Source organism: Python bivittatus, unplaced genomic scaffold (genome assembly GCF_059951505.1).
Source record: "Python bivittatus isolate LINGU-HERP-01145 unplaced genomic scaffold, Pbiv_v1 ctg000070_np1212, whole genome shotgun sequence".
In the NCBI taxonomy this organism is placed as follows: Eukaryota; Metazoa; Chordata; class Lepidosauria; order Squamata; family Pythonidae; genus Python; species Python bivittatus.
In genome coordinates, this window is record NW_028277034.1 from 15,683,629 (window position 1) to 15,707,426 (window position 23,798).

Below are 23,798 nucleotides of genomic sequence, written 5' to 3' on the forward strand. Positions count from 1 at the left end.
CCACACTCCTGGGACTAGCACTCCTGGAACCATAATGCTGGGACACTACTCCACACCTGGGCCGGCACAGCACCACTGGCCATAACCTGGGCCCATAACCTGTCGGGCAGAGTGATAATCACAAACACTCCTGTTTGTGCAGAGCACAGCAAAAACTCCAGGAAAATATTTGCCATGAAAGCAAACACATTGCAATGTCCATTTCTTGTTTCCCAAAGAAATCCAGTCAGAAAATATGTACTAACTGGTGTTTATTGATAAAAATGCAAAATTCCATAAAATGCAAATATCATACAAAATATAAAGAAAAACACATCTTCTCATTTAATGTAGCATCCAAGACTTATTAGCAACACAAGCTTAACAAAATCTCTAGCTACAAACTCTTAGAGAAGAGGTACACTACTTGGTACTTTGTTACAACTACGTAGCCCATAAACCCTACATAGTGGCTAACACTAAAACAACTAACAACTACTAAGAGAGACTGAACATTTTCCTCTCCTTGTATTATAGCTCTATGCCACCCCCACTGGGTAACTAGCATACACACCCCAATAGGTGGCAGTAAATAGCACAATACACAACACACAATAAAAGGTGTTTTTCACATGATCTCTGTAGTCAAAATATTATTTGTTATTGTTGTAAAGATAACGGGATGAATCCTTTCCCATGAGAAAGAAAATCCTGACAGTTCGGCTGGCTGAAGTCATTGGCACAGGATACGGTGTGCGGCAGCCTTCACTACTAGTTGCTGCTGGAAGGACACAAGTAACCACTGCTAATGACAATAGACTCAGTCCATCCTTCCCATTTTCTAAATGCTGACCCTGAGGACAAGTAAGATCAGACTGAGAGCTGATAGCAGAGAGCTGCCCTAAATCAGGGCTCCTATGGCAGAGAGTGGCAAACAGTTGAGTTAAATCTTCCTCTTCTTCCAAAAAATAATCTAAAACCTTTGTCTTTCCTTTAATTAGATCTGGGGCATCTGTTTCTTTGCATCTTTCTTGTTCTGACCTTGGCAATAAAGGAGTTCTCCATTTTACAAATAGTGGACGGTTGTGATTAGAGGCTCTATAGCTCTTGCCATCCCTGGCTTGGCTTTCCTCCCAGAATTTAGCAAAGGCTGCATACAGCTGTTCTAAAAAGCACGTACAGTATTAGCAGAATACGGAACTTCCTTAAACAGTTCTTAAGTTTGAAAAGCAGTGATGGAAAAGTAATCTGCCTAAAAGTTAACATTATCCTTTTACATCCATACCTGCTAGAAAGTCAGGAGATGTCTGTAAGTTCACTACAGTATACCCTACATTGAAGAAGTGGAGAAAGGGAGTTTAATATTACCTGTCTATCACGCCACCTGGCCTTATTCAAAGGGGCATCAGCAGCTTGAAGGAAGATCCTTATCTCTGGAAGATTAGTTTCTCCCCAGTATCTTCTTTAACTGGAAATTTTTTACAGACTGTACTGTTCGTGGGTTAGAGGTAAGTTTTGGAATGCTATTTGTTTCCTGAACTGATTTGGGGATATCTTTTTCTATTAAAGTCTTTAATTTAAGAGGAGTAAGAATTGTTAACGGAGGTTACAACGAGAGAAGGAGAAAGAAAAGGAGACTTTCATGCTATGTCCTTAAGCTGGAGGAGGTCCTTTATCTTTGGTTGCCTAAAAGTCATTGTAGCCTTGTCTTGTTTGGGGTTTCCTCTCAGCTGGACCTCCGATTTTCCCTCCTTCTAATCTTTCTTTTCAAATTCGTTTTTGTTCCTGCTGTATAATTTGGCATCCTTGATTAGTGTTTGAAGTTATGATAGCAATCTAATTACTAAAACTACTTGAATAAAACTAAAGAAAAGCACTAAAATGAGTAAAAATTCAGGAGCTCTTTACAGAGCTGTCACTCTATCACCATCTTGGGTCCACCTCCATGTGCAAAAATGGATCAGTACAATTTGGGTTTTGAGGAAAAAATGTTGGTTCTGGGAGTGTCAGGTTCAGCCCAAGAAACTCCATGAGACAGTACTGGAACAGCTCAGTTACTTTGTTAGCTCACACCTGCTAGACAAAATCTCGCCAAACTAACTCTAAACTCCCAAAGCCTGCAATAAAATACTACGAATTCCTTAGGGTGGTGCCAGTCTCATCCTCTTCACTTTCCCAGGCTCAGGCCGTGGGCTGAGGAAATGCTGATGTCCTTGAACCTCCCCATCCAAGTCCTCCAACACAGGCAACAGTTGTGTCACACCTAGTCAGCCATTCCTGAGTCATATAAATTGTAAATAGGGGGGAGGAAACAAGATGGCGACGAGGCTGCAGCTTTAACAACGAGCTCCCGCAAAAAGGTTGTCTACTTCTAAATCCACATATCCTTTAAAACTTTAAGATCTACTTACAATATAAGACGGTACAACCCTCCCTTCTGGAGTATTTTTGGATAACAGCTAAAGCTGCAACTAACTCCTTGCGTTATGGGGAAAAGGAAGAAGCGACAAAGAATACCCTCCGCAACGCAACCTTCAGCAAAGCCACTGAAGCAACAGAAGGTAGATAAATTTATAACCAATAAACGTATCTCTTCGGCAAGTAATTCCTCCCTACTTCACTTATCGGACAGATATGATCCATTAGAGTGGGACTTACAAGCAGAGATAGAGAGTCAGCAACTGGTGGAGCTTACCTCTTCCCTGATAGAAAATGCCCCCTCGCCACAGGCTGTTGCTGTCAGCTCAGCTGCCGAACAGTTTACCCAGAAGGGAGTTGGAGCTTCTGACCTCCAAAATTTGAAAGATCAAAACGCTGTAGATTTATTATCTAGACACAGTTTGTTGACGGCACAGACAGGAATGGCTGACTAGGTGTGACGCACAGACAGAGAGAAAATTGTTCTCTCAATTTTCGACTTACTGACCACAGTTAAAAACCAAGTAGATGTCTCAAAAGAATCCTTCACAGAATTTATTAAAAACCATCAGAAGCAATTTGAGTACCCCGACAAATCCAAGAATCCACCTCCAAAATGCCCTCTGCAAACACTCATCAGAGGAAAGGAAGACCCTTGTTTCAGAACAAACCCCTCAGTAGGACCAGCTAGGGAGGACAAGGTAAAGATAAACAGCCTTGTACACTCAGGAGATAAGGGGGACAGACCGGTAATAAGTAATTGTTACTTACAAACCAACAAGATAACACTTCAAATTTTAAACATCGGTATGAATAGAGGCAAATGGGAGACCAAAAGGACAGTCACCCAATCATTAAGTTTGCTATTACGCTGTGAAAAACAGCTCCTGGACTTGCATAAGATAGAATGGCTACCAGCCAGAGGCAGCTTTAAGCGGGTTTTGCTGACATTTGGGCAGCCAGTGATTCCTAGTATGCGCCTAAAAATGAAAGTCTTTTTGAAATCCTTTTCAATATTTCCAATCCAGGTATTTCATTCTGGGGCAATTAGCTCTCTAACAGCTCAGTGTAGCCGAGAGAACGATGGAGCTGTAATATGTAGTGGAAAGGTTACTTCAGATAACTTCAAGGCTATTCCACCAGTGGAGTCCAGGACAACGAATGATGAAAGCAAACAACCCACTTGTCCTACGTATGCACAGCTGCCTGCTGAATCATTAGAAGAAAGTCTACTTAGCTCCTTCGGTGCCCTTACCAATAGCAGACAAGTGGAAATACTTAAGAAATTAGATGATTTAAGGGGATCCTTGATGTCAATATGTCATAAAGCAAAGCCACTTATAAACCTAGAACTCTGCAAAATGCAGGTTCTAAATGCAGGTTTTTTGGCTAAAAATAAAGCACTACTCGCAGAGCCTATCTCCACTTATCCTTCAAGATAAATTTCAATCCTTGTGGAAAAAGGATATCGAGCTCAACCTCTCTAAGTTAGGCTATTCTTCGGCTGGGATTCTAGCAATGGATTATGAGCAGGCAAGAATGGCCATAAAGCAAAGGACAGAGGATATTGAACGTCAAGCAGATTTAGGGAAGGTTCCATCCTTTTTGTCCCCGCCATGTAGCAAGTATACAGTCACTGCTGCCAGATATCTAGCGCAGCTTGAGCTCCCCACTCAGTGGAAAGCATTCTCTCTAGCCCGCTGCCATGTTCTTCCTTCAGCGGTGCTGGATGGCAAATACAAAAAAATTCCATTAGCTGCAAGACTTTGCCCTTGTGATGCCAAGGAAGTAGAAGACATGGGCCATGTTCTCCTCCGCTGTATTTTTTACCAAGTCCCACAGAGTAAATTGCTCACACCCCTGATCAGCAAGCAGCCTGGCCGTTAAGAATCAGATTATCTTCAAATGCTTCTCATGGATGACCGGCCTTACGTTACAGCGCAGGTAGCCAGGTTCTGCGCGGCGGCAATAAAGATCCGTCAACATCGGATAGGAAGCTGCTGAAAGGTTTTGCAGTAATGGATTATAGCCAACTAGTATTTTAGTTTGCATTAACAGTTCCCAAAGAGACCTGAAAATACTACTTTGAGAGTCAGGGGGCCTTGCTGAGTGGAATCGATTTGGTACGGGTGGACTAAGTAGGTGATCATGAAAAACAGACAGAAATATCACCAACACATTTCAATTTTAGATATTATCATTTTATCATCACCTTATTTTAGCTAACGATTAATAATGGTAGGATATTATAATTTAAGGAGTAATAATTATGTAGTGTAATAAATAAAACTATAGGATAGGCCGTTTGACTTCATGTATAAATAACATTTCGGTGGCCAAATTATACTTATGATATAGATTTTGCTTGATATCATTATATCTAAGATATTTAAGTAGACATGTTATGTGCATTTTTAGTTGTATTGGTCTATGACTGTAATAAACTTATTATTATTATTATTATTATTATTATTATTATTATTATTATTATTATTATTATTAAATTGTAAATAATGCCACACTATGTAGTTCTATGTAAACCAGATGTTGCTTATAATGAATTCTGTTTTCCCGGAAAAAGGCAGGAACAGAGTGAAAGGATCACAGAGGCTTGCTTGACTCAATCATTTACGTTGTTTACTGTAGCTCACCTTTAGCAATGATTTCTCCCTAGAATTTTGGAGGGTGATAAAGAAGGATTGATACCTAAGCTATAGATAAAGGTGACCAGTAATCATTTGGCGGTATTTTTCTTACTACTGTGCCAAAAAACAACCATTTGGATTGTTAGTAGTCAGAGCTCGGAGACGTTTCATAGATCAAGAATAACATATAGTCATGTATTTTAAAATATTCAGGAAGAGAAAAATTTGGAATATACTAGTCGAAATTTCGAATTCTGGAATAAGATATAACTTTAGTACCGATATTCCCAAGAACATTAGCTATGGGTTTGTTACTTTTTCAAGAAGTTAAAAATGGGTATACAAACCTTTTGTGGATGGAAAGGTATTATTTTAATTCCTTTTTGGTCTCCAGGCACTACAGTGCATGTACAAGGTAATGATACTGTTTAATGGGAATGAGGGTTTTTTATTTTCGGGGGGGGGGGCATTTTAAGTGTATCTGAGTGATTCACAAAAATTTACAAATTCCAACTACTTGGCAGTAGCAAGGGTCAACTGTTTCTATTAACTATCTAAAATCTGAGTGATAAAGTGTGAGCCCTGTGGAATTCTGTTTTTAAAAATCAATTCCTCAATGTAGTGACAAACTATGTTCAGAGGCACTGTCATTCCGTTCTTCAGTTTTTTCCCCCAATAATTTTATTGAAGATTATATTATCCAGATAAAACTAATGCAAACTACATAGTATAGAAATATATATTTTTAAAAAATTAAAAGAGTGAGGAAAAGAAAAAAAGAAAGAAAAAAGAGAAAAAGGAACCTCCCCCTTCATCCCCAGTAAGTATAACTGACATTAACAACTCATCAGTATCTCTTAAAATAAAACCAAACAATTCTTCATTTCATATCTCACCCCATTCTCTATAAACCCATCTCTAAAACCTCATCTCTCCATACTAATCAACAAAAGTTCATTAAGGGTTATTAGAAATAATAACATAAGTATTACAAACATATTTTTGGGCATATGTGCCAATAATTATATAGCCGAAATGGTAGTCCTTGCACGCATGTCGGAGGTAATGGCAGGAGCCATAGTGGAACTGTGGGCAAAAGTATCTGGGGACAAACACATTCTAAGGAGGAAGAATGGAGTACGCTGACAGTTAGGGAGGAAAGCTGAACTCCGTGTGGGAAAAAGCACTGGGAAGGTATGTTGCTAATTATCACCGTTTCCTGCACCTTCTAGTTCAAGGAAATAGACACCACTGAAGACAGGTGACTGTGCAGGTATTCACGCACAACACGCTCCCAACAATCTGGTTCTGTTGCTTGAACTGGGCCACTGCACCCCCCCATTGCTGCAGGACTAGAGGCTTGCCCAAAGATCACGTATGTGCCCTAATTCATAGATGAGTGGGGAAAATCTACATTAGGAGAGAACACCATTGGCCGAGTCTCATTTTTAAGCTTTTTGCCCTAAAACAATGACTGGAATTGTTATGCCATATTTTCTCATCGGAAAGACACTGACTCATATTCCATAACAGGAAATCTTATTGCTACATGAAGTATGTCTGAACTCATTATTTTTATCTGTAAAAGGCACATATTAAATGAAGGGTATTGAAATTACTTTCTATAAGGTGGACTCCATAGATGCAACCATACATACACACAAGGTTAATACAAGAGGAAAAACTTCTCTTCACGCAAGCCTTTGAAAGTACAATGCAGAAGAGCATTTCCCCAAAATGGTAGCTGGCCAGATAAAACTCCATTTGGCATTTTATCACTATTATAGCTACAATATTCTGGGAAATGGAATTACTTTGTATTGGATTGCCACATTAACAATAATTCCTACTTTATTCCAGCAAATTGAATCCTATCTATTGGATTACTACATTAATAATATTTTAGGAAGGGGAAAAGGGCCAGTTTTCAAAGATTTAATACTGCGATGTACAACTTTAAAGGTCTAGTGTAATCTTGAAAGTTAGGTTTTGAAATATATTCAGCCCCCTTTTGGATCGTTTGCTAATATCAAATCATCGAACAATTTTTGTTTGCTTACCCTACAGCTTTAATTTCTCCATTGTAATTTATATTCTCTTTGATTTGAGCAATATGAAAAGGCTTCTCCAATGTTAAAAATAATATCACAATCCTCACAATTATTTTTAGAATTGAAGTTGCACTTGCCTGCGTATGTGTCGGCCTTGTTCAGAAGCTCTGTGCACGCATGCACACCAGCAAATGCCCGAATGCCCAAGCAGTTGACAGGATGAAGCTGTGTTTCCAGGAAATCACAGCCCCTTTCCTTTATATCCTGCAGCTGCAACAAACCATCCGCTGGGAGCAGTACCTGCAACAACCGGAACAAGAGCCTTCAATGTCATCAGCAAGAAAGGGAAGGAACATCCACCTCACCCTGATGCACAGGTTTAGGCGGGCAGAGACTCAATAACTGACGGGGGCCTGCATTCTAAAATCATGGAGTGATTTTGAAAGCCATTTCTAAGTGCAAGAAGGCCTGTATTTGGGTTAACTTCTTTTATAACTAACAGGTAAATCCACACTATGCCTCTACCTTAATTCTGCTAGATTCTAGCTTTAGAATCTGAGCTGGTTTCTAGGCTGCATTTTGAGAAATGAATCTTGGCTCAAGGGATTGGGATATATGTGATATCCATGCACATGGGCTTTGCTCCTCTGACATTTCTTCATTCCAGCAAGCCGGGAATCAGTCTAGGAAGTTGCTTGCATACCATACTTAAAACTTATCAAATAAGGTTAGGATTTGGAAGCCATGTTGAAGTTATAGTTCCAAATCTTACCTTGATCGGAATAATTCATTGTGCAGTGCTTGCAAAAACTGCAGTGGTTTTCGCAGGAACGCCCATTGCCACCTGAGAAACCAACTCAGCAACATTTTTTCCTAAAGCGTACCAAATGTACTGTATCTCTTAGTTGCTATATGAATTGCTTCAGGCTTCAGATGTTCCTTCAAAACTAGTGTGTCTTGTTGCACAATCATGAATTGTTCTCAATTTTCTCCACAGCACACAATAGTAGTTTATTATGGGATATGAAGAAAAAATAATTATGCATGGATCTAATGCTTGTGAACCCCTGTCATAGAAGGCCAAGAAGGTCTAATCTCACAGTTTGCTGGGGGAGTCCCAGGTGGGTTTAAATGTGGTAAGTAATGAGAAGGATGCAGAAAAGGATGTACTGGACTTTCAAATGAAACAGGATGATGCTTCAATGCCTAAAGGAGGTATACAGGTAGTCCTCGCTTAACGACCAAATTGGGAGCAGAATTTAGGTTGCTAAGTGATGGGGTCATTAAGCTTGGACTGCCTGTACAATGATCAAACCAGAAAAGGGAGGAAGGATGGAAGGATGGAAGGAAGGACGGAAGGATGGAAGGAAGGAAGGATGGATTTATTTCTGGATGTAAAAAAGAGATCTGTTAAAGTTTTGAAGGATTTTCTGAGAAAGTGACAAAATAAAAGGACAAATTCCTCTTACTTCATGTACAAAAGAAACTTGCCAAAGTTTTGAAAGATTTTCGGGGGAAGGATAAAAAAGATGTCAAGAAATCAAGTTGCGGGACTCTGAATCGGTTAAGAATTAAGATCATTCAAAGTATAGAGAAGGAATAAAAGATTGGTTTATTCAATCAAGGTTAAGATAGATAATTAATTATATCTGACAACCCTTACTGGACTTTTGGTGACAAGGAATGAATGACAAGGATTTTGAATGTTGTTTTTAGCTAGGAGATGAAATATGGGGTGAAGAGGGTATACGTTGTAATTGTAGAGATGGCGATAAATTTACTTCAGTTGTATGCACTTGTTGAAGTTGGGGGAAGTTACTTCTTTTTTCTTCTGTTTCCTTTTTCACACTATTTTTTATTTTCTTTTTATATTTCTGTGCTTTGTAGACTTTTTATTCATTTTAACTGTGATCTCTAATCAATTCATTTAAAAAATAGTTCTGAGCAAATTAAAGAGTCAAATTATTTGCTTGCTTACCACAGAAATAAGCCAGCTTTAAGAAGTATCAAAAACATTTAAAAGATAAAAAGTTTAACATCTGCTGGCAGCTAAAAACTAGTTGTCTCAAAAATGTACGTTCTTGAGAATCTTAATGAATCAGGCATTTCTGAAGAAAAGAAATGGAAACCTGACAGCATGATAGTACGTATCATTACTTACTATCTTGAAATTCAATTGGGCTTATTCCCAGGTAAACTGATATGGGACTTTTCCAATAGCAAACGTTAGCTGAGAGGTATGATTTGTACAGTAATTTAACAGAGAGCCAAATCTTCAAATCCCTCTGAAAGGCCAGGAATGAGGGGGCCTGTCTTACCTCTGGGGGCAAGATGTTCCAAAGGGCGGGGCCTACAGCAGAGAAGGCCCGCCTTCTGGACCTTGTTAATTGGAGTTCTTTTGCCGAGGGGGTCCAGAGCATGCCTTCTCTGTGAGATTGGGTGGGACGGGTTGACATCATGGGGGCGAGGTGGTCCCTCAGGTAGTCTGGCCCCATGCCATGTAGGGCTTTAAAGGTGATAACCAACACCTTGAATTGGATGCAGAAGCAAACCGGTACCCAATGCAGCTCACAGAGCAAAGGTATTATATGGGTCCGTCTTCGGACCCCAAAAATCGCTCGCGCAGCGGCATTCTGGACCAGCTGAAGCTTCCGGATATCTTCGAGGGTAGCCCCATGTAGAGCGCATTGCAATAGTCTATCTGGGAGATAACAAGGGTGTGAGTGACTGTTCAAAGGGCATCCTGATCCAGGAAAGGGCATAACTGGTGCACAACCCGAAGCTGTGCAAAAGCCCTCCTGACCGCGGCTGCCACCTGCTCTTCAAGCAGGAGCCTTGAGTCCAGGAGGACCCCCAAATTACGCACTGGGTCTGTCTGGGGCAGTGCTACCCCATCAGCACCAAGATGACAACGTCCTGGATACAGAGGAGCCATTAACCCACAACCACTCCGTCTTGCCAGGGTTCAGCTGGAGCCTGTTGTTCCCCATCCAGACCGTCACAGCCTCCAGGCACCGCAAGCGGGCGGTCACGGCATCACTTACCTCACCAGGGATGGAGATATATAGTTGAGTATCATCAGCATACTGATGATACCTCATCACATGATGACGGATGATCTCACCAGCGGTTTCATATAGATGTTGAAAAGGAGCGGAGAGAGAACTGAACCCTGCGGCACCCCACAAAGGAAGGGCCGAGGATGGGACCTCTTGCTCCCTATCACCACCGACTGGGACCGGCCCCGAAGAAAGGAGGTGAACCAGCACAAAACTGTGCCGCCCACCCCCAGATCCTTGAGCCATCCCAATAGGATACCGTGGTCGACGGTATTGAAAGCCGCTGAGAGATCAAGGAGAGCAAGGATGGTCGCACTTCCACCATCCCGCTCCTGCCAGAGATCATCCATAAGTGTGACCAATGGCATTTCCATTCCATAACCGGGCCTGAAACCTGACTGGAAAGGGTACAGATAATCCGTTTCCTCCAGAACCCTTTGGAGGTGTGAAGCTATCACTTTCTCAACCACCTTCCACAAGAAAGGGAGGTGGGAGACAGGATGAAAATTGTCCATTATGGTAGAATCCAGGGAAGGTTTCTTGAGGAGGGGGTGCACCAATGCCTCTTTAAAGGGTGCTGGAAATACTCCGTCCTGCAAGGATGTATTAACTATCACCTGGATCCAACCACATGTCACCTCCCGAGCTGCTTTCACCAGCCAGGAGGGGCATGTGTCCAGATGACAAGTGGTGGGCCTCACAGTCTGGAGGATCGTGTCCACTTCCTCAGGAACAACAGGATCAAACCATTCCCAGGTAACTGGGCAAGAACAATCCCCTGGTATCTCCCCAGACCCTGCGTCACACTCAGAGTCCAACTTGGAACGAATCCGAGCGATTTTATCCTGCAGGTGCTCTGCAAATTCCTCCATGTGGCCCTGCAAATGAATCTCCAGGTCCCCCTTACCAAGGAGGGATCTGGTGATACCACACAGGGCCGCCAGGCAGCACTCTGCAGATGCGATGAAGGCAGAGAAGTATTGACGCTTCGCCGCTCTTATCGCCACAATGTATGCCTTAATGGCGGTTCCAACATGTGTTCGGTCAGATTTGGTCTGTGTCTTCCTCCAGCGGTGCTCTAGATGTCTCTTTACCCTCTTCAGCACCCTCAACTCCTCCGTAAACCACGGGAAGTGTCGGGGCTGATGTGGCAAGAGAGGTCACATAGGTGCAATCCTGTCCAAGGCCCCAGCTGCCTTTCTATTCCAAGCAGCAGCCAGGGCCTCCGCTGGACAGTGCAGCAGGTCCACGGGAATATCCCCCAGCTCCCTCTGAAACCCTGACGGGTCCATCAGGAGCCAGGGGCTGACCAATCGCATGGGTCCTGCCTCCCTGCGGAGGGGGGTGGCATAAGAGAAACTCAGGGTCATCAGGACGTGATCTGACTATGGCAGCGGGGAAAGCTGTACATCTCCCCTCAGATCACTTTGCCATTGCTCAGACAAGAAAACTAAATCTGGCATGTGGCCACTGTCTCGATTGGATCCTGCACAATTTGAGACAGGCCCATGGCTGCCATGGTAGCCATGAACTCCTGAGCTGCCTCCGAGGACCGTCCCAGGGATGGCAGGTTGAAGTCCCCCATAACCATAGGCCTGGGGAACTCCACTGCCAGCCCTGAGATGGCCTCCAGCAGCACAGGCAGGGAGGCTGCCATGCAGCAGGGAGGCTGGTACAGAAGCAGCACTCCCAACTGTTCACGGGCACCCAAGCTAAGAAACAGTGTCTCACAGCCAGAAACTTGTGGAGCAATGCCCCTGAAGGCCACTAAAGACTCTCGGATGACAACAGCCACCCCTTCTCCCCTGCCTTGGTATCTCAGCTGGTGCCACACCATAAACCCAGCTGGGCACATTTCCTAGAGGGGCACCCCCCGCTCAGGCCCCAGCCAGGTCTCGGTGATACATACCAGGTCTGCCCCCTCCTCAGTGATCAAGTCACTTATGATGGGGGCCTTGTTTTTAACTGACCTGCCATTAAGCAGCAGCATTAGCCGGAGGCCAGGGCCCCTATGAACCTGCTGGTCAGGACCTGGGAGTGAGCAAGGAGGGCCGGAACACTCCACCGGTAGCAGACACCGGCGGCATCTTCCCCGAAGATGGCCCACCCCCTGCTCCCGCCATGTTGTCCCCTAACCATCACCACCTCAATAATGTAGCCCCCCACATCATCCCCAGGGGTGCCAGGCCCAAGTACCTCCAATCCCAGGTCCTCAGAGTCCCCAGTCACTCCACACAAATGGAGTGAATGCTCATGAAAAACTCATGGCTGCATAGATTTTCCTGCTCAGAATAATAACAAGTAAGTGTAGGTATTGCACATCTAAAGAAGGTATAGTATTTTGAATGAAAAGACGCTCAGAAAGAATTCATAATAGGAATGGGGGCCCTGCTTCCCAGAGGCTTCCAAGGTCTTGTTTTTCCTCCAAAAGGGAAAAAAATGCACAAGGTTTTTGGTGATTTTGTGATCTCAGGAATGGTAGATACACTTTTGTGTTAGCTCAGGCTGTTATCTTAGGCATTGCCTGCTGATGTATAGAGCTACAAGAAGTGCTTTAGCATTTCTGGCAATATTTTAGTTCTTATATTGGACACCTGTCTTTGGGAGGAAACAGGGTTTACATTCTTACCTTTATTTAATTTCTAGAGCAGTCCAAGTTTTGATCTAAGAAAAAACAAACAAACATCTCCAAAACAGTTTCCCTCTTGGTCTGGGCAGGAACTGTGGCTATTAGATGGATTTGGAAATTCTTAACAAATGATGCAGTCAACTAATATGGAGTGAATGGCTAAGGCAGTAATGTTGCTTCCATGTTGCACCTGACCCAACTTTTCTTGATGACATTCTTGTCACCAGACAAGCACATTAACTGATCATGAGTTTGCCATAGTTGTCCGTAAAGCTAGATCCTCCCTTGTGCTCTTTAGCCTGCAGAGAAAATATATATATTTATATATATTCCTTCCTGGGTAGCAAGGGAAAGGATTGCTCCATCTCTTCTGTCAAAGCAGGAGAAGTAGAGGGGGTTGACTCATCGTGGTAAGGATTCTGTTTTTGTCTTGCTAAGGTTAGCCTCTCTGGGATAGGGACCCGGTTCTTATCTGCAAGTTTTCCACCAGTTCTGCTCTTGGCAATATGGCCAGAATCAGAGGGCACTAGCAGAAGCATAATTATCAGATCCTTGAAGATGTGGTTAGGAGAGATTTGGAAAGAAACTGGGTAGTTCCTCATTCTAATTAACGTGGGTGAAATTATACAGACATCAATTTAAATATAATTCTGAAGACATCGCTGAGTTTCGAAGCCACCCCACCACTGCTAAAGACACTTGAGAAACTGAGATACACAGCAGCAGATTTAAGGAAATTGCTACTTTCTTATTTGAGTCCCATCTGTAGATGTTCATTGCATTATTTTGGATAGCGAGCATAATTTGAACTGTTTGTAAGTCAAGTAAAGCACCTATATTGTGCTCAAGGACCGGTACAAAATAAAACTCAATAGTATAGAACTGGTTACCTATAAAAAAGAACAACTAGTAAAATTAACTGGCATATCAATCATTCACCTGGGCATTTGGCAGACAGGTAGTCCTAGCCTAACGGCCATTCATTCAGCAACCATTTGAAATTATGACGATGCTGAAAAAAATGGACTTATGCCCTGTGCCTGAAGATGCCGTTGTTGCAGCAGCTCTGTGGTCACGTGATCAAAATTCAAGCACTTGGCAGCCTGCCCACACTTATGACTACAGGGGCACTGTAACTCCCCCCACCCACCTATCTCCCGCCCCATCTATGTCCTTTGGCTGCCCTACACAGTGGCACTTGGGGGGAGTTGCAGTGTCCCTGCTGTCATAAGTGCTGCTGGGCCGGGCTGGGCGGCTGAGGATCCCAGGGAAAGCTGTTGCTTTGTGCCGCACTGCAGCACCCCCCAACTTGCACGTGGCCTGTCTTTCGTCACCCAGGACCTGTCCCACTCACCCTGAGGCACCCCCATGCTCCTTCCCTGGGACTCTGCTTAACGGCCTGCAATTCTCACTTAAGAATAACAGCCAGGAGTGCCAGGATTGCAGTCGCTAAGTGAAGTGGTCACATGACATCTCACAACTAGCACATTTCTTAGCTACCTAAATTCCAATCCCGCTTGTAATAATTGAGGACTACCTATATGACGTAGCAGAATTTAACTACCTTTCGAGTTATAGATTTTTTTTTTTTTCTTGATGAGGGTGAAAGAGGAGAGTGCAAAAGCTGGCTTGAAACTCAACATTAAAAAAACTAAGATCATGGCATCTGGACCCATCAATTCCTGGCAAATAGAAGGGGTAGAAATGGAAGCAGTAACAGACTTCATTTATTTGGGCTCCAAGATCACCGCAGACGGAGACTGTAGCCATGAAATTAAAAGACGCTTGCTCCTTGGGAGGAAAGCTATGGCAAGCCTAGATAGCATATTAAAAAGCAGAGACGTCACCTTGCCGACAAAGATCCGCATAGTCAAAGCTATGGTTTTTCCGGTAGTAATGTATGGCTGTGAGAGCTGGACCATAAAGAAGGCTGAGCGCCGAAGAATTGATGCCTTTGAACTGTGGTGCTGGAGAAGACTCTTGAGAGTCCCCTGGACTGCTAGGAGGTCAAACCAGTCAATCTTAAAGGAAATCAACCCTGATTGCTCATTGGAAGGATCGATAATGAAGCTCAAGCTCAGATACTTTGGTCACCTAATGCGAAGAGAGATCTCTTTGGAGAAGACCGATGCTGGGAAAGATTGCAGGCAAAAGAAGATGAGGACGGCAGAGGATGAGATGGTTAGATAGCATCACTGAAGCAATGAGCATGAAACTGAGCAAACTCAGGGAGGCAATGAAGGACAGGAAGGCCTGGCAAAATATGGTTCATAGGGTCACGAAGAGTCGGACGCGACTTAACGACTAAACAACAACAAAGAATTATAGAGTCATGGATATCTGAGAGTAAAAAATTCAAGTAACATTGATCAGAATGACTAGGAAATTTGTGTCAATAGGGAGTTATCAGCTCCAACCGTGTGCCACATAAAAGGGCCAATACAATAAAATGTGGGTGACGATTTCTAACTGCAGCATGATGACCATCAAATCAAACCAAGGAAAAGGCCCTCTTATATTTAGGGAATGTAATCTGACTTCGGTATCTAGCAGGTCTGTGGAGGTGAACAAGATGCTTTGGAGTATGTTCTTGAGAAGAGATGCCAGACCTAATTGGACATCAATGTCTTTAATCTGCGGCCTCAACGTTACTGTTGCACGCTTCTACCTAAATGTGCAGAGCTGGGTTTCTGGTTGTAAGGTGTAGTGACACAGAGGAATTCATCTCAGTGGAGTAAATTGGGCTGATTCTCCTATCTACGTGACTAAACAGAAACAAAAGAAAAAAACACAATACAAATTAAAACAAAAATAAAGCCTAAAAGGTCTGGTGGGGAGAGAGATAATGAGGCTTGCAGTGGCATCCTGCCATCTTGGGAAAAAATCTGTAAGAATAAATGAACACATGTAGTTTAAAACCTTAAGGCAACTCTTGAAAGGAAATGGTTACCCCCGCCAATCCTGTTGTACTCAAATTTAGATTTTTCCTTCATTTGATTTCATTTGTGTAAATAAAACATTTTCCCCAGGAACCCCTTCTATATATGTTGTTGTTGTTGTTGTTCAGTCGTTAAGTCATGTCAGACTCATTGTGACCCCATGAATCATATCATGCCAGGCATTCCTGTCCTTCACTGCCTCCCTGATTTTGCTCAGTTTCATGCTCATTGCTTCAGTGATCCTATCTAACCATCTCATCCTCTGCCGTCCTCTTCTCCTTTTGCCTTCAATCTTTCCCAGCAACATGGTCTTTTCCAAAGAGTCCTCTCTTTGCATTAGGTGACCAAAGTATTTGAGCTTGAGCATCATTATCAATCCTTCCAATGAGCAGTCAGGGTTGATTTCCTGTAAGATTGACTAGTTTGACCTCCCAGCAGTCCAGGGGACTCTTAAGAGTCTTCTCCAGCACCATTAAACGGTAAATCACTTTTATTGTATTCAAGTAGAAAAGCAAAACAAGCAATACTTTGAGGAAACATCAGAAGTAAAAAGGCTGGCACTTACGCACTGCTCACTGCCTCAAAGCTGCACGACTTCATTGTCTGTACTCCGCCCAATCTGTACAGCAGATGTAGATGACTTGAGGGGAAATTCTATGGCTCTCTAAAGCTAGAGTCCAGATTAAGCAGGTTCTACATATTCAGCCTTTTCCATCCTAGGTCAGGAAGCCCAAGAAGTATCCAATATAATCTAAGGAAAGTTGCTGCAGTTCCACCATGAACTTATCGAGAGAGAGTTTTGACTGTATGTGACAGATTGGAAGTTGTACATCATCATCTACGGTCTCCACTGCTGAATTTCAGTGGCCTCATTCCCTAATTATCAGCAGCTGCCATTGCGTAGTGGCAAAAAGCAAAGTGGTTGCTGTGGACATGGTGCTTTTTCAGTCCAGGATTACAGTAAGTTCTGAGAAAGCTGGTATAGATATAGTTGCTCAATGTTTAAGAATACACACCTGCAACTATTAGTCAGAAATTGTTACTGGGTTTATTTTGCTTGAAAAGATACAAAAAGGAACCAGGAAATAATAGCCCAAACCTCAATATCATTTTATTTGCTGTAGAGAAAGCTTGAGAAAAATCAACCGCCACCCATAAGACAAACTATTTTAATAATCACACCAGTAATTCACCGTTATGTACAAAACAGATTACAGTAACATTCATTAAAACCAAGTAAAAATATTCTTTCTAGCAAATTAAGATGTTTTCTTCAATCTACCTTTTTACATCTAATTAGGAAACGGGATTCCCACAAGAGTTTTATTTAGTGATTCCAATGTGGCTGCTCTTTTTAAACTTTAGGGTTGGCATTAATCAAAAACAAAAACTCACTTTAATTTTAATGTACATCCTTTTTTTTTACATAGTTTCAAGTATAGGTCATATTTAATATTTTCTTCAATATATACTGTATCTGTTTGACTTAAGTACAGGATAGAAAAAGCACAATCATTTGGAAAATGCATCAATGAACATTTTTTCCTGCTGCATACCCAAGCTTGGCGGTTTGTTAAAAGCTGTATTTTGCTTTGAATTGTAATATGTGTTAGGTTTTCTAGTTTTAATCAAAAGTAAGATGGGAGCCATTTGCCTCTTGGATGCTGCAAACAGTGTTGCAAATGGGAGATTTATTCCATCTTCTTTTCCACTGTGCGTTCCTGTTTCTTCCCTTTCTCTGTGTGAGACTTATATTGAGAATCAGTACCTAAGAGTTTATCCCACCATGTGAATGTTGAGGAGTAATTGCCAGTGAAGTTCATATGATGGAAGTCATGAATGCGAGCCCCAGCATAAAAAGGAAACAAATGTAAAGGATTCAGAGGAATATCATAGCCGCTAAAAAGAAACATAATTGAATGCAAATTTTAATAATATGAAGCCATTTCTCACATTTATTTATGTATTTATAAATCAAAGCTATACACCCCCCCCCCCCAATCTCACTGTATAAGTGACTCTAAGCAGCTTACAAATAAAAGCCATCAAAACAGTAAGGACCTCAGGAATAACCCCCAGTTCCCTTTGAAACCCCACCAGATCCATCAGTCGCCAGAGGCAGACTAAGTAGCAAAACATTACCTGTGAGCATCAATGGTGAGAACCAAGCGACAGATTAAAAATGCCCACAGCAAAATCACGTGATTGCAGAAGACCATTATTCCAAGGGAATACCCAGGAACAAAAATTAGAGTTTCTAGAGGATATCCATATGCAGCTTGCATCCCAAATGGTGCCTGAGGAAAAGTATATATATAGAAAAAGTTTATGTGTATGTATGGGTGTATCTATACTGAAGAAACTATTTCATATCTATGCTTTAATATGACCATATTGTTCCAGGAAATTTTTTTCCCTGATATGCTAACCCTGGATTCACACTTACTTTCAGGAAATGCAGGACTGAATAAATTGAAGTCATTTCTAAATGGAAGAATATTTGCTACTGTTAACTCCAGAAAGTTCCTTAAGACAGTGGGTGCTATAGAACCGTGGATACTGTCTGAGTTAAAGGCACGCGAAGAAGAGTCTACAGATCAGCAAACTTATATAATGTGTGTTCAGTGAAGTTTTCCGTGACATTTTAAAAAGGTCATGCTAAAGAGGTTGCTTGAACCTAAATTTCTTACTCTTATTTCAGTGACACTAATCAGTTATTCAAGGAAAGCTGACAATATAATAATATTTCACAGTGTAATTTTTTGAAAAGATGAAATGTAAGATGGAACTTGGAGAGAGGATTGATCTTAATGGTCAGATTCTGCAGAAATCCTCTGTCTATCTACACTTAAAGGAACTAAGGCATGAAGTGATGGAAAAGATTTTTCTTGAGAGCCTGTGGGGTTGTTGCTAGGCAGTGTTGTCAATATTAGTCTAGTGGGCAGATATAGAGGTCATAAATATAAAGAAGAGAAGAGAAGAGAAGAGAAGAGAAGAGAAGAGAAGAGAAGAGAAGAGAAGAGAAGAGAAGAGAAGAGAACAGGGCATATATAAAATATATAAAATATAGTGCAGCTTATTATGTTTGCTGTTTACATGACACTCATTACACACTCAGGCAAAACTTTCTGAAGTTATCAGAAATCCTCTCAGATTGTAATTTGCTTGATTTGAGGCTACTACCATTACAGAAGGAAAGATATGCCCATCCTGTGAACTGCATCTGATCTTCAATTATATTACAAGGTTTGATGAACCGAGGCTGGTTAAGATGTATCACTGCCGTTTCAAAGGCAGCGCAACTGAACACGAACCAATATAGCCCGTATTGTGGAGGCAGTGCCAGGAAGGCTAACATTCATCATGAGCTACGTTTGGTAAAGGATGCTAAGAACAAAACGAGCTCTGTGTTCTCGATAAAGAAAAGAGACAATATACTTCTTGGTTAATAACAGGTTAGCTAAGAAAAATGCTAATAGGTAAGAAAGAAAAAAAGTGTTGGTTTACTGTGATGTTTAAGTTAAAACTCTTCCCCTTCTCTTGGAAATCACTCTGGCCTGATACAAGAAGAACAACTGTAAGGAAATCATATCAATTAATAATATGCTTTCTGGTTTCTTCTCCCTATTTCAAAAAATATTAACTAACACATGCCCATTGCAGCAAAATTTTAAGGTTGCAATCATACACAAAAGCAGGTCCCAATGAGCTTCATGGAACTTTCTTTCTGGTAAGTGTGTATAAGATTACAGTTTAACTATGTAATCCAAGAAAATTAAGGCAATACATACAATAAATTCATGATGTACTTTGTGGATGTATTTATATATTCTCTTATGATGAAGGAGTCGATGCAGGAAATAATGCCAGGTATCCTCAATTGCAGCACATCCCAAACACTGGGCAAGTATCACAAACCTTTAAAAGAAAATTAGTTCCGGAGATACTCGCAGATTAGTAAAACCTATCTGGAGACCAAGACTAGAATCCAGAGACATTTAACTCACGCAGAACTTTTATTCAGTTTTTTTTCCTCTTGGGGTAACAAGCACAGCAAAGTAAATCATTGCTCAAGCAAGACAGGAAACATAGGAGTTACACATGGTATAATTTACATTAGGTTTAACATAACTCTTAGGATTCGGTTCACATCGTGCATAACGGAAACCCGTTATAACCTATTCCATTTTCATTTGGTTTCTAGAACAAATGAAGAAATCACAAAATTTGTAGAACGTTGCCACAAGTTAACAGACAATTAGGAATAACACACACTGCCTCCCTGCAACTAGTCTGTTAAATTAAGGCTTCACTCTTGCCATTGTATTTTTAATCAGCTTGAATCTACTAAACCAGAGAGTAGAAAGCATTTTGGGTCAGAACGTCTAGAAATTTCTCCAAAACCCAGTCCTTCATCAGCATAGTAGTTACATTTTTTTTAATCTCTGAAAATACATATTTTAGCAAACAAATTAATAGTGAAAAACAACTGGATATTACTTACCATCTTGGCATGCTTTCCCAGTCATAGGGAATATTATAATATTCTGTGAAATAATAGATACCAGATATCAGAGGCAGGTGAACAGCACAGTGATTGAACATAACTTGTTTGAAACATTTCCATTGTCCTTCACGTGTTTCTGGTCTGTCCTATAAGAGCAGCAAATAAAGAAAAAATAATTAAACAATGCATATAAGAAACTGTTTACATCTTTCCCACAACCATCTGTTCCCAACTACTTGATATCAATATCACAAAACATGTATCGCAACATAGGTTTTGCACTTCTGTACTTGTGTTACAATGTCTCCTACATGTAAAGGGTGGAGGATGCACGTTTTCTCCTTGCCCCCACCCCACATGCCTATGTTCGTTCCAGTTACCGAGACGAGAGAATTACTGCCCATTCATAGGGTTCTCTTAAAAGTGCAATGCTAGGCATGTTTCCTTAGGAGTTTAACTGCCACTGTGGTCAGTGGGACTTTCTCCATGGTAAATATGCACAGGACTGCAGCAAAGCAAGTTGCTTCACTTGGGTTCCATATATTACCCTGCAAAATGTAAAATAACTGCCAATTCCTTGGGTGTAACTCCTGAAGCTTAGCATTTCTTGTATGGAATGCTTCAACTTTCACATCTTTTTTTGCCCTTAACAGTTGTATGTTATCTAAGACACATCTTTGAATAGATCATTATAGTTAAGAGTAGCCAAAGAATATGTTAGTAGGTTAACTTAACTTAATTTACTTTACTTTAATTTTATTTTTAAAAAATGACCAGAGTTTGAAGTCTTTTTTGATCATTGCTTTCAACAGTACCAGCCAGAATTGAGATCGGATACTAACTTTTTGCAAAAGAATCAACAGACACAAATTTGACATTAGGACCCAAAAACAAGGACAAGGTAGTGTCAGAGCATTTTAATCTTCCAGGACACTCTACGGCAGTCCTCAAATGGACTATTTTGAGTGAGTGGTTGCTGAAGTGACATACAGCTAAAGGTTTCAGGCAATCACAGAAAGTCTCAACCAACACAATGGCTTTTTAACACACTATTATTGTGTAATCATAATTTAATGTATATGTAATCTGCATCTGGATAACCACCATCTTCCCCCTTTCTTCACCCTGCCTCACCTCAGTTTAAATCCAGCATAAATCTAGTCACTCTAAGCATCTAATGAAATGAGTTTTCAATGACATTTCCAAGACAGTAAAGGACCTATCAAACTGCTTCTGATATTTTACCAACAGAGACTAACACAGCTTTCCACCTGGAGAGGAGGAACACCACAAGAAGTACTATGTTCAGCCAGGTGGAACTCAAATCTTACCAAAAAATTGAGACGGGAACGAACATTTTTCTAACCAGATTCAAACAACGTGGCATCATACATATTCTATTGTCTATATACTGTACAGAATACACTCATATGGCCATATTCTCTTCCAGGAACTCTTCAACTATCTGGTCAGCATCGTTTACCACAAACAAAAGTTAGTATCATAGCATTTCAACCCCCTGGGACATTTTATGGCAGATCTCATAGTGCCAGTTTTGGAAAAATAGGACTTTAAATCCATCACTGAATGAGAGGTTACCGAACTTGTGTATATGAAAAGTTTCAGCGATCTCAGAAATTCTCAACAAACACAAGGTTTTTTTAATCCATACAAGTGCTAATTGGTAGGTACTGGTGTTTTATCTCACATGTAAACTGCATCTGCCTAATCAACCTGTTTTGCCCTCCCTTCCCCTGCCTTAGCCCAATTTAAATCCTACATTAGTCTGATGAACTGAGTTGCAAATCATGAAAGTTTATGCATTTTGATAAGATTGGTTAGTCAGATAAGGTGCTACCAAACTCCTCCTGATCTTTTGCCACTATAGTCTGACAGGGCTCTCCTCCTACAATGTCAAATTCTATCTTACCTGTTGTATTTTATATTGTTGCATGTAAGGTATAAACTGAAATAGAAATCCAGGTAAGCATATTAAAAAATAAAAAAGCTCATAAGCGAGAAACAACCCCACAGTTGCAATCTGAAACTTAGTGTAGTTATTCAGCATACAGGTCCAAGCATTTTTAAATGGTTGTTGTAGCGGATTCTCAGGCAGCAAAGAGTCTATGTATTCTGCAGCAAGGTAGGCAGAATGCAGTATTTCAAAACTATCGTTATTCGCCATCATCCAGTTCTGGCACACCACACCGATAGCTTCTCAACAGAGTTTCTATGAATCTGTAAAATGTCAAATTACTGAGAGAACTCAGTAAATGAAAAGACTTAAAAAAAAACAGCAATACAATGTTAATCCTTTATCCTGTAAAACAACTCTTCAGGCAGCATATATACCCAATCAGATTTGTGATGGTTACAACTTATATTTGCAGATAAGTATGTTTCGACAGTGTTTTCATCTATATCTCACGTAAAAATTCCAAAAAGAATGAGATTCATAATTGTCCTCATTCTCAGGATATGAACATGATTTGCATTTGAGTATGGTGCCAGATCAGGTGCCTGTAAAGCACAATTTTTACACATCTAGGAGCCAAAAAGTTTTACAGGACCAATTGTAATGGATCACTATGTGTTTACAAATTACTGATGGAATACGATGGTGGTTTCACATGGAGCCAAGATAAAAGTAATTGGCTACCTCATGGAAATGAATTTTATCCAGACTTGTTTTAATTTATGTCATTGTTTAATATAGTCACTTACCAGTGAAAGTATTTTGGATGAGGTAATGTGGTATCGCTGCAGACGTCCCTACTTGTTGCTTCCAGAAGTGTTGGGATACAATTCTAATCGCTCACCCCTACAGCTAAAGAAGATCAGCAGGCTGGGGAAGCTTTGTTTGTAATATTTGAACAAACAAACCTTGCCCAGCAACAAAGGGCTGGGAAACACAGATTTTAATCTTCACTAAGCAATTTTAAAACATTTGCCCATGTAATTTACTGCTACGCTGGATTTTTGTGAAAATGACGTGGGGGACAAATACATTGCCTTGAGTGCCTTAGAGAAAAGGCCAGGACCAAATTACCTCATTCAGATGTTTCCCCATCTTGCCACTACAGGCAAAAACTATGAGTAATATCCTGCCCTGTCCTTGGAGGGAAAAGTACCTTTCCATTATCCACTCATCTGCAACAAACAAATTAATCCCCCTCCCCGGAATTCAGAAACCTCAGTTAATATGCTAACAGTTAACGTATGTTAACGTATGTTAACATGCTAACGTGCCGAAAGGAAAGGCTTCAACGGCGCCTGTTCCTGCAATTCCGTCCTCCGTACGATGAGAACGGCTGATTATGCCGCGTTAAAAAACGGGGAGAGGCGCAGATCCGCAAAGCCACGGACTCGCACTAAAGCGATGCCTGCTTCACTTACCCAGCAAAGGCCAGCTCTCTCCGCAGAGATCCCCGCAAAAAAGCCGCGGATTCGTCCTCAGCGGGGGCTCTTCAATGATACTGTCTTGAAAGCCGAAAGGCTGCGCTGCTCTGATTGGCTAAAACGGGACGAAGCGTCACGATCAGGCTTGCGTTCGCCGGACAACACAGACAAC

General features: G+C 41.3%; 1 protein-coding gene across 1 annotated transcript; it reads right to left on the reverse strand.

Annotated features, from left to right (window-relative positions):
- Nucleotides 1-16,758: 16,758 nt before the first annotated feature.
- On the reverse strand, nt 16,759-22,438 carry LOC103055813 (methylsterol monooxygenase 1-like). Its single transcript, XM_088132588.1, has 5 exons — nt 22,158-22,438; nt 20,225-20,373; nt 19,512-19,638; nt 17,863-18,017; nt 16,759-17,619 (listed from the first exon to the last, which is right to left on the reverse strand). The coding sequence occupies exons 1-5, from the start codon at nt 22,413-22,415 to the stop codon at nt 17,412-17,414; spliced, it is 897 nt and encodes a 298-aa protein (XP_087988714.1). The 5' UTR covers nt 22,416-22,438; the 3' UTR covers nt 16,759-17,411.
- Nucleotides 22,439-23,798: the final 1,360 nt, after the last annotated feature.

Excerpts from the sequence above, each read along its gene's own strand:
- LOC103055813 (XM_088132588.1), bottom strand. The coding sequence starts at position 22,415 with ATGATGGCGAATAACGATAGTTTTGAAATACTGCATTCTGCCTACCTT. Across the intron at positions 20,374-22,157 it reads AACAATATAAAATACAACAG|GACAGACCAGAAACACGTGA; the intron begins GTAAGATAGAAT and ends CTGCTCTTATAG. Across the intron at positions 18,018-19,511 it reads AAGTACATCATGAATTTATT|GCACCATTTGGGATGCAAGC; the intron begins GTATGTATTGCC and ends ACTTTTCCTCAG.